General features: G+C 34.5%; 1 protein-coding gene across 1 annotated transcript in view; it reads left to right on the top strand.

Moving 5' to 3' along the window:
* LOC144969418 (uncharacterized) overlaps positions 1–15,366 on the top strand; it is an 81,258-nt gene that overhangs the window by 39,623 nt on the left and 26,269 nt on the right. The window contains exons 30-36 of the mRNA XM_078908529.1: positions 1,090–1,259; positions 1,945–2,141; positions 3,825–3,939; positions 4,162–4,386; positions 7,750–7,932; positions 11,590–11,673; positions 12,289–14,236. Coding sequence (XP_078764655.1) covers positions 1,090–1,259; positions 1,945–2,141; positions 3,825–3,939; positions 4,162–4,386; positions 7,750–7,932; positions 11,590–11,673; positions 12,289–14,236 — 2,922 coding nt within the window. The remainder of the gene's footprint in view (positions 1–1,089; positions 1,260–1,944; positions 2,142–3,824; positions 3,940–4,161; positions 4,387–7,749; positions 7,933–11,589; positions 11,674–12,288; positions 14,237–15,366) is intronic.

Genomic DNA, 15,366 nt, shown 5'->3' with positions numbered 1-15,366 from the left:
CAGCGGTCTCTCATATAACCTCAATTGTGTTGGAAGAGACCTAAAGCAACAAACAAAAAAATAATTTTTGCATAATTTTATTATAAGCTACAGAGTTAATTTTAGAATTTTAGATATGTGTAACCTATTAGAACAATTCTTCATTAATACTATGAATAGGGAGTTGAAATCATTTATTTTGTGTTGATCGAAAATAAACTTTTCTGTTAGTTGCTTGTAGCATCATTAGTCATTGGTCAATTTATTACAAAGGGAATTCAAAATTCCATCTGTGTGATTTACATAAATGGTTTTGCAAATAAACCGTTATGAATATTTATTTAAAGTCAGTCACCACCGGTTTATCAATTCATTACTTAAAAGGATGCAAGCTGTGCGGGGTCCTTCGATCTCCTACGGTGGGCAGGAGGAGGTCACGCTGTGTCTTCTATCCCCTTATATCTGTTTTCTTCTGGGTTGCTTTCTGTATTTGTCTTGGAATGGGATTACTTAGTTTTATCCCAGCATTTCTTATTATCCTTTAACATTAGATGAAATGATTTTATGTCATTGACCGTTCACTTGCTAGGTGGGGGTTCCTGACCTCCCATAGGTGGTGGGGCGGTCTTTTACGGTGTCTTCTGTACCCCTATATCTGTGTCAACTTGCTTTATGTCCTTGTCAGAGTCCTTGGCTGGGAGGGAAACATTCAAATGTTTCAGATGGTATTTTTTTCTTTGTAAATCATCTATCCGTTGTGTATTGTTATATTTGTTGCTTTGAATGTATAAAATGAAAGCATTTGAGTGTGTTCCTCTTAGTAGGATCATGTGCTTGTGTCTGGATGAGACTTTTAGATGATCTCAAACTATGTACACTGATAGTGTTCTCTTGTAATCTTCTGTTTCCTATTTAATTAATTTCCCTTTGTCTTACTTTTTCTCATGTGCTTTTAATTGGAAATCTAGAATTTTTTGACTAACCCATATTCTTCCTTTTTTTTACTGGCGCGGAAAGGAACTAAATGTGTTGCAAGCGTCATAAATGTCATAAAACCCTGAAAAACAAACCATTCACTTGTTCTAACTTAATATATCTTCCTTTTATAAGGTAAACTTCAGACCATGGATATTCTTCTACGTAAGCTTAAATCAGGACAACACAGGGTGTTGATATTTACTCAAATGACCAAAATGTTGGATGTACTGGAAGCTTTCCTCAACTTTCATGGCCACCGCTACCTTCGCTTGGATGGGACCACAAAAGTCGAACAAAGACAGGTGAATCTTAATACGAATATATATAAGATATTTTGTCTCCTTCTTTTTTTACCCTTGCATTCAAAAGGCGTGAGATTTTCTTCAGATTTTCATTGGTTTTTCAGTTCTAGTAACCCGTATTGTCATGAGATTATATTAAAGTCAAGTAATTTGTACCATACTGCCATGGCCAGGTATTTGGCATAGCAACAAATAGTTGGGGCATGTAGGTAGTATAACAAGGGTTCACTGTAAAATGCCATTGAAATTCAAAATATCAACCCAGGGATGCCCCTTTTCTGGCTAAAACTGGCTTTTTAAAATTTTTCAGCTGACCTTGGTTGGTATTGGTGGGTTGAATTTTTAAGAGATGAAAGCATTAGTTGTTTAAAGGCAACAGTTAAGGGAAGCTGGATGGGTGATAGCATTTCATGAAGAGAAGACTAGCAGGAATATTTTCATATATATGCTCTCTACGAGAAATATCTCTGGATTTTAAAAAAATATTTCAGCAAAGGGCATCCCTGAAACCCATTATGGAAAACCAGTTTTTTGTGTTGCTTTTAAGTAAAAGAGTAAAAGCTGACCTGAGATGTTATGTAACATTTGGTTGTTGAATCAATTTAATAAAAAGCTGACCTGAGATGTTATGTAACATTTTGTTGTTGAATCAATTTAATATTGAATATTTTCATTCTTTTGACAGTTTCTGATGGATCGATTCAATGCAGATCCACGCATCTTTTGTTTTATACTATCAACTCGATCAGGAGGAATTGGTGTCAACTTGACAGGAGCTGACACGGTTATATTTTACGACAGCGACTGGAATCCTACAATGGATGCACAAGCACAAGACAGATGTCACAGAATCGGGCAGACAAGAGATGTACATATTTACAGGTGGGTTTGCCTTTTGCTTCACCTCCTCTCTTAATTCACTTTCTTCTTCTTCAAAGAGACTGACTCTATTTTTCTTGCAGCTATCACTGTCAATTTGCATATCCAAGAGAAAAATTTATTCTTTTGATATTTTCATAATGGTCTGTAGTGCTTGTGTAAAGGTCTCAATTTTGCTGAAAAGCTTCACACCAGCCAGGTAGGTCATTTAATAAGCAGAGATTATTGGGGGAACATGAGTAAAGATGACTTTCTGGGTGGGGATCCTGACCTCCCATAGCGGGCAGGGAGGTACATACTGTGTCTTCTATCCCCTTATATCTGTTTTCCAACATGCTTTCTGTCTTTGTCTCGGAATGAGATTACTTGGTTTTGTCCTGGCACTGGCCGGAATCCTAGCTTGGAGGGAAACAGTCAAATGCATAGTTATTGTTTTGGGAGATGATATTTTTTTCCTTGTAAATCATCTCTCTGTTATGTATTATAATATTTGTTATTTTTAATGTATAATGTAAGCATTTGAGTGTGTTCCTCTTTGTTGGGTTTTGTGCTTGTGTCTGGATGAGACTTGTAGGTGATTTCAAACTAAGTACATTGGTGGTATGCTCTTGGAATCTACATCTGATCCCTATTTGTTCTCAGTTCCCCTTTGTCTTACTTTTTCTTGAATGCTTTAATTGTAATTCTAGAACTTTTTACTATCCCATTTTCTTCCTTTTTACTGGCGCTGATATAACCTAAATGTGTTGCAAGCGCCGTAAAACCCTTAAAAACAAAAAAAACTAAACAAAGATGACTTTCGGCATTAGCGATATAGTATATTGATACCCTGACTGTCTGATTTATAATTCACTTGACTTCATTTGGTATTGATCTACTGGCTGGTGTCTGTATAAGGCCATATAATCTCTGGGCTCGAGTTTTTATTTCAGTTTTAGCTCGTACATCATGATTAGGTAACCATCAAATTGTTTCACCTATGCATCTGGTTATTATTTTAAAAAAGAGTAGTTCTTTGTGCTGCATCCTATTGCATTCTTAAGACTTGAAGCAATCTACTTTAATTGCACTGCTTTAAAAGTAATTGTATATTTTTATTTGTCTAAAAAGAAAAAGAAAAAGTGCTTGATTTGGAATGGTTTTACATGGACAAATAGTCCCAGTATCTGTAGAGGCAAAATGAAACTACCAATTGCTTGATACCTATTGAATTCAGTATTCCTTTTCTTCACAATATTGCTTTTTCAGTATCATGGATATTTATCTAACTGCTAACATTAAAACATCATTTTGATGAATGTTTTGGTTTGTTTTCATCCATCTTTCCATATTACTTATTTTAAGTGTAAAATATTTCATACATTTGTGTTATTGTCTTACTAGTCCGGCTGAACATCATCTACTACATAAATGTGTGAAAAATAGGAATCTGCTCATTTGTCTCATGCTTTTTATTCGTGGATATTTGTCTTACATGATCAGAATATCTTGAGGAGAGATGAAAAAAATCTCTCCTCATACACTTTTGATGGCTCTAAAATCTCATTGAGCATTTTTCTTGCAAGTATTCACGCCATTCATTCCATCTTTGGCAAAATTAATTACTACATTTTCAAGTTATTTTTAACCTATTTTAAGCTTCTGAATTTCCATTTAACATTCATTCTTTTTTTTTTTTTAATTCAGGCTTGTGAGTGAGATGACAGTGGAAGAAAACATTCTTAAGAAAGCAAATCAAAAGAGGTTATTAGGGGACCTTGCAATTGAAGGTGGAAACTTCACGACAGCATTTTTTAAGCAGGTGAGTTTACTATTGTGTTTGACAGTCTTTTCAATTAAGATGAATTGTTAATCTTGAATTTTAACATCAAATTTTCCATTTATTTTTAATGAAATATTACTTTCTGATTAATCATGTTCTGATGAACATTTTTTTTTGGTGTGAGGTTATGTGTAGGGTAAATAATAAGTACATAACTGTGGCTTGTTTATGTCATTGCTTTTGTTCTTTTATTTCTTCCAGCAAACCATTAGTGACCTGTTTGCTGAGCCCTCAGGATTACAATCATTGATGGAAGCCAAAGAGGCAGAAGTAGATTCAAGAAAAACAGAGTCTATGGAAATGGAGGAAGATCCACCTACAGAAACACAATCAAAAGCAGAAGATGAGAGATCAAGCAACAAAAAAATTGGGAACAAGAAGGAAGAGACGAAGAAAGAGACTGCTGTCCTTACTCAGTTTGAACAGGTTTGACCATGAGATATTTATATAACAATTCACATTTCCTTTGATGCATGTAACCCAGAGCTACAGGCAGCTTCATGGGGTGGAGTAAAAACTTCAGAGAAAAAAAATGGTCTCCATGATCACTTTTCAAATTAAATAATCAAAATTCACCTACTCCAGTGCATTGAAATATCAGGCACGAAAAGATGCATTTCAAATAATAAAATGTGCGAAAAGCTGAGTAGTTGTGGGGTTTTGGTAAAGCATGATGAACCAAATGAGGGGATTTAATGAAAAAGAATCCCATCATCAAGTGATGTCAAACATTAACTTTACGCCAGTGTCTTACTGATATTCCTTATTTCTAGCTTACAAGAAACATACTTTAGGTTAAAAGTTTGGTCCAACATAGGTAACGCTGATGTTTTGAAATAAAGATTGAAATGGCTGGAGGTGTTAGGCATTTATTTTATTTCAATTTTCAAATGATTTGCATATGATGAAATCTTTGCAGGGACGTAGTCCTGACTGTAATGAAGATACTTAACATCTGATGCACCTTCATATCCAGTTTCCATTATCATTTTATTTTAATGGTCTTATCATCAAATATTTCTTTCAAACTCGAGTGAGAGAGAGAAAAAGATGCTTTCTCGCTTGTTACATGTGATGCTCAGATTGGCTTTTTGAACATTACCTTTTTTAGTTTCTTTTTGTAGCTTAGAAAATATCCCTGAAGTCATTGACCCATTTAAAATCTAAAATCAAAGACATGGTTTCATGTTTTCTTACCTACTATACATATTGTGGCAATTGGCAAGGTTTTATGGCACTTAGTTATATTGATAAGGTGGAAATAAGATTATTATTATTATACATTTGATAAATTTCTATTTCATCATTATGACTTATTTATACTCTTTGATTTAAATGTTGTCCCATTTGCTATCAACTATTAGTATCTCACCATTGAGCATTCTATGTTCTATTTAGTTCTATAAGTTAGATGGTGAGGTGTTTAAGGCCTTGCACTGCGTTCTGGAAGGTCCCAAGTTTGAGTTCCACTTCAGGCACTTTTATTCTTCCTCGTATGATTCCTGTTGACATTCGTTATTTGATGATTGATTATCTATATTTCTTCATGGAATGCTTAGGCAGTGGCATCTAACATTGTAGTGCGGAGGGATGTGATTAAAATTGTTATATATGTATATCCTCTAAATATGCTCATTTTACACCTGAGTACAATGAGAGAATGAGCCTTTTCCAGGAACAACTTTATGCCACTGAGAGCGGGACTTGAACCGGGACTTACCATTCATAAGGAAGGTGATCTTCCTTTCAATTATGAGATTAGAATCAGTTTTTCTTTTTGTCTGGATTTTAATAGGATTTTAAAGTGGATTGAAAGGTTAAATGAAGCAATTGATCATTGAATGACACTAACAATTGGTCATTGAATGACACTATTTCTCGTTCATTCGGGTAGTTTGAGCATTTTTTAGTTACATTCAGAGTTGGCAAATGATGATATTTTTGCAGGGACGTAGTCCTGAACTCCATGAAGATCTTGTATATCTGATAATTGTCATTCTGTTTGAAAGGGGTGTCAGGGGTCTTTATTTACATGATGTCCATATTTAATAACCTTTTTTATGAAGCTGTCAATTATGACATGTGAAATCCTTAGAATTTATGGCCAGATCATTATTATGGAATGAAATGAACCAAGTTGTCAATTGTTGATTATTAGAGATTGGATATTAGTTCATTCCATATCGAATTGAGTAATCCAATCCCCATTTGTTTTTTAATAATCTAACATTGCATAATAAAGGCTTTATTGCATTTCATATGATTATGATATATTATTAAATTGCAAATGATGAAATCTTTGCAGGGACGTAGTCCTGAACTATATGAAGATTCTTTTACATCTGATGCATTCCCTTTTAGCAGGGCTTTATGGATTTATGTAGAAAATACAGCTATGGATTGAGAGAAGAAAGGGTTTCCAAAACGAAAAAAAATTATCCAAACCTTGTTTTTAGTACCATAACATTGTATCTGTAGGTTTTAGTGCTTTTATGTAATAGATTGCAAATGATGAAATCTTTGCAGGGACGTAGTCCTGAACTATATGAAGATTCTTTTACGTCTGATGCATTCCCTTTTAGCAGGGCTTTATGGATTTATGTAGAAAATGCAGCTATGAATTGAGAAAAGAAAAGATTTCTAAAATGAAAAAGGTTTTTCTAAACCTTATTTGTTTTTAGTACCATAACATTGTATCTGTAGGTTTTAGTGCTTTTATGTAATAGATTGCAAATGATGACATCTTTGCAGGGACGTAGTCCTGAGTCATATGAAGATTCTTTTACATCTGATGCATTCCCTATTTGCTATGTCAGTCCATATAAATTTTTTTAAAGTTCATGAATTGTTTAGCCTGGCTTTATTAACTTAAATATTAAATGCACATATGAATTGAGATAAGTAATGGATGCTAGAATTTGTAAAGACTCAATCCAAAACCCAAGGAATTTTATAGGAATTTCAAGGGTATCGGTTATTTCAGGGCAAAAGATAACTTCATTTTAAATTTGAGTTAAAAATAAACCCATTGAAATGTCAATTGGACTAGTCTTATTAAAAACTGTATTTTTCCTTCTGAAAAACCTGCCGATTGATTTGTTATCTTGAAAACAGTGTAATAGGCATGAGTTAAAATGACTTGTTTCTTAATTAATGTAAGGTTATGCTAGGTCTAGGACTCGTGTTAGGGTATCGTCGGTACATATTGAGGGAGGATATCATTAGGTCTGCATTATTTCAGCTTAGGGAAATGGTTCTTTCTGGTTCTTTCTGACATAATATAAAGATAGATTATTTTCTTTTTAATAAAAAAATTTGTGCCATTTAATGGTTTTAGTAACTTGGTTATTGACTATTGAATTTAATCCTTAAGTAAACTATTGAGTCCAATTTATTTCCTTGAGCATGCCAAGTACGCATCAATGTGGGTCTGGTAAAAAAAACTTTACAAGGTCTTGAAAATGTCTGGATTTTTTGTTTAATCGATGGAAACACTGGAGTAACTTTACATTGCATCTATAGGTTAAAGTTATTGTGCATTTTATATGATAGATTGAAAATTATTAAATCTTTGCGGAAATGTAGTCCTGAGTTATCTGAAGATTATTTTACATATGATGCATTCCCTATGTGCCATGTTCTTGTTACAATTAATGTCAATCGATATAAATTGTTTAAAGGTTCATGAATTGTTTAGCATGGTTTTATGGAACAGAAATATAAGGATCTCTTTCTTCTTTCTTTAATATCTTCTTGTCTGCTTATTTCTGTCTTATTTCTCTCTTTCAGGCCCTTAGTAAAGCAGAGGATGAAACGGATGCGCAGGCTGTTAAGCTTGTAAAAGCTGAGCAGAAGGCTGAGTTGGCTGAATTTGATGAGAACATTCCATGGGATGAAAGGGAAGCAGAATTAAAAAAGGAGGAGGATGAATTTTCCAAGGTTGAGATGGAGCTTGCCATGCTAGACAAAGAGGTTAGTAAATGAGGTTGCATCAATCCTTCATTTTTGCAGACTTTAAGGCAACCATCTTTGTTAATATAATTTTCAGTATAATGAATATTTTCTATCGGTGCAACTTTGTTCCGTTTTCTTATTTTCTTTTAGTCTATTTTAATTTATTGATTTGCTTGTTTGATATTTTTTTTGATTTTTTTTTGCATAGCTTTTCCATTACATGGTCAATACCTCTAATACCAGTATTTTAACAACCAATACGTCATCAATACTACCACAAGCTCCACCACCTGGTTGGGATTTTTTTGATCTCCCATAGTGGGCAGGTGGGTCACTTACTGTCGTCTATTCCCCTTTTCCTGTTTTCAGTGTTGCTTTCTGTATTTGACTTGGAATTCTTGGTTTTGTCCTGTTCCTAGCGGAGTCCTTGACTTAGTGGGAAACAGTCAAATGTGTAGTTGACAGTTTTGGGAGATATGTTTTTCTTTATAAATCATTTCACTGTTTCATAACAGTTTCATTACATTTTTATTTTGAATATAATAATGATTTCTATGCATTTGAGTGTATTCATCTTAATGGGGACCTGTGCTTTTGTCTGGATGAGACTTTAAGATGATCTGAAACTTATTAGACGGTGATAGTGTGTTGTTCCCTTTTTCTCGTGTGCTTTTAATTGTAAATCATAAATTTTTTGATTATCCCATTTTCTTCCTTTTTATTGGCACTGAAATGGCCTAAGTGTGTCTGAAGCATCGTAAAACTTTAAAAACAACCTCTACAACTACAGAATCATCACTCCCATCAACACATAATCATTATTTCTATCACCACTACGACAACCTCGTCTCCACCACATCGTCACCAGATCAGTCCCCTTTTTCTTACTTTTTCTTGTCTGCTTTCAATTGTAAATCATTTTCGGAATATTCTACCTATTTTCTTCCATTATACTGGCAGTGAAATGACCTGAAAGCACAGTAAAACCCCTTAAAACAAATATTTTATAGATATTTCCTTCAGACTCTGTGAATGATAATGAACATCATTAAGAACATAAGATTTTATTTATTTTTATTGTTCCATTTAGAACACTTGTGTCATGATTTCATTCATCGACCCAGGTTATAAGAAAAGGGTACAGAAAAATATATATGATAAAATTGCCTTATTATATACTCTTCAATCTTTAGATTCTATTAATAATGCTTAACATCGACCCAGGTTATGATAAAAGGGTATTGTAGCCCAAAAAAAATTCTTTTAAAAATGACAAACTTGCCTAAAAATTCTTTTCATGTTTATTTAACATTTTAAATATCCTGGGGCAAGTAACATTTTCTAGACATAATATGCTTCCCATTCATCAGATTTTGTGAATATAAAAACAGTAGTTTACTCTTTTTTAAAAATTATTCCAGTTCAATATAAATCCCTTTTGAACAACTGTGTCATGATTTCCTTCATCGACCCAGGCTATGATAAAAGGGTACAGAAAAAAATTACAAGCTTGCCTAAAAACACTTTTCATGTTTATTTAACATTTCAAGAATCCTGGGGCAAGTAACATATTCTAGACATTATATGCTCCCTAATCTTTATATTCTGTGATTAATGGTTATCATTGGGAACATTAGATTACGCTTTTTAAAAAAATTATTCCAGTTCAATATAAGTCCCTTTTGAACAACTGTGTCATTATTTCATTCATCGACTCAGGCTATGATAAAAGGGTACAAAAAAAAAAATCACAAGCTTGCCTAAAAACTCTTCATGTTTATTTAACATTTCAAGAATCCTGGGGCAAGTAACATATTCTAGATATTCTGACAGGAACTCCACCCGTCAGAATCTATGAATAATAATGAACATCATTAAGAACTTAAGATTTTATTTTAATTATTCAAGTTCAATTTAAATCCTCGACCCAGGCTATGATAAAAGGGTACAGAAGAAAATTTTAATGCTCCCTCGTCTTTATATTCTGTGAATAATGGTTAACATTGGGAACATTAGATTACGCTTTTTAAAAAATTATTCCAGTTCAATATAAATCCCTTTAGAACAACTGTGTCATAATTTCATTCATCGACTCAGGCTATGATAAAAGGGTACAGAAAAAAATCACAAGCTTGCCTAAAAACTATTTTCATGTTTATTTAACATTTCAAGAATCCTGGGGCAAGTAACATATTGTAGAAGCGGGTGGTTGGATGGGAGCATCACCCTTGAATCATATACCTATGATGTTCGCATTGGTGTATGATCCGATAGTGATGTCGTTTCTTCTTCTCTTTACTAGCCTATCCTGCTTCTTTGGTTTGTGATTGTATTTTTGACAGGGGATATTTTTTTTTCTGTAAATCTTCTGCCTGTTTGTTCTTGGTTATTTATAATTTAGCTTATGATATCTTTAGGTTATGATTTTGATTTACATTTGTACTATTTTTGTTAGATTGCTTGTTTTTTTGTTTCAGCGGTCTCTCATATAACCTCAATTGTGTTGGAAGAGACCTAAAGCAACAAACAAAACATATTGTAGATATTCTTACATGATCGCCATTCCTTCAGAATCTGAATATCAGATTTTATTTTAATTATTCCAGTTCAATTTAAGTCCCTTTTGAACAACTGTGTCATAATTTCATTCATCGACCCAGGCTATGATAAAAGGGTACAGGAAAAAATCACAAGCTTGCCTAAAAACTCTTTTCATGTTTATTTAACATTTCAAGAATCCTGGGGCAAGTAACATTTTCTAGACATTATATGCTCCCCAGTCTTTATATTCTGTGAATAATCGTTAACATTGGGAACATTAGATTACGCTTTTTTTTTTTATTATTCCAGTTCAATTTAAGTCCCTTTTGAACAACTGTGTCATAATTTCATTCATTGACTCAGGCTATGATAAAAGGGTACATAAAAACATCACAAGCTTGCCTAAAAACACTTTTCATGTTTATTTAACATTTCAAGAATCCTGGGGCAAGTAACATTTTCTAGATATTCTTACAAGGTCACCATTCTTCAGAATCTGTGAATATAAGATTTTTTTATTATTCCAGTAATAAGTCCCTTTTGAACAACTGTGTCATGATTTCCTTCATCGACCCAGGCTATGATAAAAGGGTACAGAAAAAAATCACAAGCTTGCCTAAAAACTCTTTTCTTGTTTATTTAACATTTCAAGAATCCTGGGGCAAGTAACATTTCTAGATATTCTTACAGGAACTCCACCCGTCAGAATCTATGAATAATAATGAACATCATTTAGAACATAAGATTTTATTTATTTTACTTATTCCAGTTCAATTTAAATCCCTTTAGAACAACTGTGTCATAATTTCATTCATCGACCCAGGCTATGATAAAAGGGTACAGAAGAAAATTACAAGCTTGCCTAAAAACTTTTCATGTTTATTTAACATTTCAAGAATCCTGGGGCAAGTAACATTTGAGGAATTTTTGTATGCTGAAGTATTTTGAAATAAAGCAAATTGGTGATTTATTTTTTCATATTACTATTACGTTGAAAATGAATATGTAAATATGCATGTTCATATGACATTTAAGAATCCTTGAGCAGGTTATATTTAATACATATTAATTTATATGAGGCCGAGTTCTATTGCAACAAGCTGGTATATAAAAATTTTAAATTTTTCTCTTCAGTTGACCCCTATTGAGCGATATGCTGTTCTTGTTGTTGAGGCTCAGACTGAATCAGAAACTGCTGAAGAGTTAAAGATGGCAGAGGTGAGTGTTTCTCCATCGATACACTTAATAGACCAATAATGAAACATTTTTTTTTGTTTTTTTTTTTTTTTTTTTTTTTTTGGGGGGGGGGGGGGGGGGGTTCTTTCTTATTTTTTTTATTTTTTTATTTTGGTGTTCTACACCATTTATTTATTTTTGAAACAGCAGATTTCATTATTTCACATCACCAATGTTGCTGAAGTGCTTAAAACAGTGAAGGGTTTTTGTAACCATCATAGGATCGGTTGAAATGGTCATTTTCAACTGTGTGTGGGTTCAAACCATATGACAGGCAAAGAATTGGGGGGGGGGGGGGGGGGGGGGGCAGCCAGTTCTTTTAAAAAATTTATGTTGCTACTCTTATTTTCTCGATATCATTACTCTTTTCTTTACATATTACATTGGTCAGTCATGCATATTTTCTCTGGTTTTACCTAGTGGTGATTATTTTAAGATTAGTTTGTCTTTATGCGTAAGCGGTTTTGTTTTTTGTTTTTATTCACTTTTCACTTGAGTGAAACTGTCCTTTTTTCATTAAGTTTTAATTTGAAATGTATCTATTCCCTGTTATGTATTGGATTTGAATAACAATAATATCTATTTATTTCCTAATAGGAAGACATAGAAAACTCCAAAAAAGACTGGGAGCTGGCACGTCTGAAAGCCCTGAAAGAAGAAGAGGAGAGAAAGGCAGAGTTGGAGGAGGATGAGATGTTGTATATCTACTCTAAGGACGAATCTCAGGTGAAGAAGAAAGGCAAACTAGACAAGAAGGGCCAAAATAAACGGGGTCCTAAACCCAAACCACACAATAGTTTATCGGAATCTGAATATGATGAGAGAGTCAGTCCCAATAGAAGAGTCAAAGAAAAGCAAAATCTGTCCCCAAAGCTTTCTCCCTCGAGGAAAAAAATAATTAAAACTATCAAGAAAGCTGCCAAAACTGTTGATAAATCCAGTAAACCACAAAAGGGTAAAATAGGCAGAGGTAGGCCAAGAAAATCAAAGGGAGATGAATCACCTCCCAAGGTAAAAGATGCTACTAGTAAGAATAAAATCAAAGAGAACATAAGTATCGTACAAAATGGTCCTAAGGGTAAAATAAAGAAAGACAAAGATGGGGAGACTATAGAGGGCAAGAAACAGTCAAAGATAAAACAACTTAACATAGCCAAGGCATTTAAAGAAGGAAAAGAGATTGTAAATAAAGCAGCTAAGTCAGAAAAAGATATTGTAAATAAGACGGCTAAGTCAGAAGACAAGATAAAAATTACGAAAGAGAAGAAAGAAAAACCTGCTGCTGGTTCCAAGTCGCCATTAGTATCATTGGTAAATGGACACAGCCCTCAGCTAACTTCCAAACTCACTACTCAGGCAAGGAATGCTTTACTTAAAAAGCAAGCCCTCCAGGCTGGTCATATAGATATAGCTAAAGCCAATGATCAAGCTCTTAAGTCACCTACACCAACAGCAGCCACAACTGCTGCTTCTCCCCAAGGTCCCAGTGGCAGCCCACAGATAAGAATGCCAGTCAAACCCACCACTCCAAAAAGTCCTTCTGATCCAAACATTCCCCCTCCTTGGTCCAATCCAAACTTGGTGATAAGAACCAGAAAAGCTGCTGTGCATTCTCCAGTTGTCTTAACAAGAATGCAAAATACTGTCCAGGCATCTTCCACTAACCCTTTAATTCAGCAAAATTTACCTCGCTTGCCAGCTGGCTTAGCAGTCAGTGCCAGTGGTGTCAGGATCCAGAGTGCTGGAGGCGACAGGAATATATTTCAATTGTTTAATTCTAATACTCAAGGTATTCGAATTGCCGGTCCAACTATTAGGCACGTTACAACTGGTCCAGTAGTGAATCAGATACAGGGTGCTACTTTATTGAACCCTGCATCCCTTGTTAACACTGTCAGCCTATCTAATGCTAGGTTTATCACCACTGGAGTCGCTGGAACTCCATCTAATATCATAGCCACAGGGACCACTAAACCAACCACTGCTATCAATGTAGGAGGACCAGGTGCTGCCAACATTGCTCTTGTTCCAACTGTTTTGAATCAAGGAGTTCGGGGTCAGGCAACAATTTTAACTCAGCAGGGAGCCACAGCGGTGGTTAATCAGCCTGGTGGTGAAACTAGAACAGTACTGAATGCTACTCGGTTAGGATCTCCAATCACTCTGCAGGGTGTTGGAGGTGTTCCTTTGGCTGTTAACCTTATCAAAACAAATACTGGCATAGCCACAGTTCCCATAAGGCACCAGCAGATTATCCAAGCTTCATCGCTTGCCTCTATCAGTGGGACTGGCCAATCAGCTGGTTATGTCTTTATCACTCCGAGACCAAGAATCACAACTCCAAGTGGTGGTGTTGTCACAGTACAGGCTGCGCCCTCATCAGCAGCCAATCCAGGTTTACAAAATACTCGAGTGGTATTGGCTCAAATGCCCTCTGGTGCTACTGTAATCCAGCAGCCCAGGACTGCCACTGTAATTAATGGTATACCAGCACCTACACCAGCAGCACCATCAGCACCTGTGACTCCTACAAAGAAGGATAGTTGATGTTGGTATTGAAACACCATTCCAATTTCTCTTTCCTGAAATAGGGGATTTAAAAGAAATGTATCTAGATATGAATCAGAATTGGTGCTAACTTTGTGACACCATACCTTATCTGTAAATTATAGCATTTCTGGGTGGTTTAAGGTATTATTACACAACCGATTCAAATATGATATAGAGGGTGTTTCTTATAAAAGTAACCAAACAAAAATGGTTTACCAATCTAAAATCAAATTTGATTTACAATAAAAACAGTCAACATTTTTACTCCTGGCTAATTTATGGGGTAAAAGTTAGCTATTATTCTATCAAACCCATCCAATGATTTCTGTGTCATTTTTAATTATGCATGTAATGTTCCATTGATTATCCACCCAATTCACAAATCATACCCAAACAATGATTTAAGTCTAAAGCAAGATGATGGTTCCATCGCCCTGAGATTCCTTGAAGAAAAGGGGATCAATCATCTTATCCTAATCATTTGGATCATGCAATGTGAGAGTCTACTTTAATGGTAATAATACTCTTCCATCACACGAGGAGCTTAAAGGAAAAAATGTTTCTTAGAATGAAATAACCTTACAAAAATGTGAACAATCACGTCATGGAAATGGAGACCATAGATGGTTAAACTGGCTGGATAATTAATGGAACATTGAATGCATAGAAACTTTTGTGGTGTCTGTGTGTTGACCTCGTGACCTCAAGATGTCACTGCAAAGTTTTTATTCTCTGTTGTCCTCTGGCACTTCTCGACTCACTTCAATTCTTGTTATAATCAACATAACTGCCTGCTTTACTCACTTTTCAAAACTTATTGGCCCTTGATATTTTGATAAATAGGTCGAATTACTAAATTTACCATAGCTTACCCCATAAATTAGACTGGAATAAGATCTATAGAACATGATATTCATTATGTATATTGTATAACAAATTCGTTTTTAGCTAGTGGGCTCATTTTTGCTGAGATGCTCAAACACTAGTTACCTTTTTTTTTTTTGAACCCCCCATTATAAGTGTACATTGCCAAAATCGATGTCTAGTATGATGGTGATTGACATGCAGTTTGGAAGAAAATGGGTTCAGATTGTTTTGTGAAAAAGAGTTATGAAACGAATTTGT

This window comes from Berghia stephanieae, chromosome 3 (genome assembly GCF_034508935.2).
Source record: "Berghia stephanieae isolate SIO BIC M18660-M18661 chromosome 3, UCSD_Bste_1.3, whole genome shotgun sequence".
Classification (NCBI taxonomy): Eukaryota; Metazoa; Mollusca; class Gastropoda; order Nudibranchia; family Aeolidiidae; genus Berghia; species Berghia stephanieae.
This window is presented reverse-complemented; position numbering and strand designations above follow the sequence as displayed.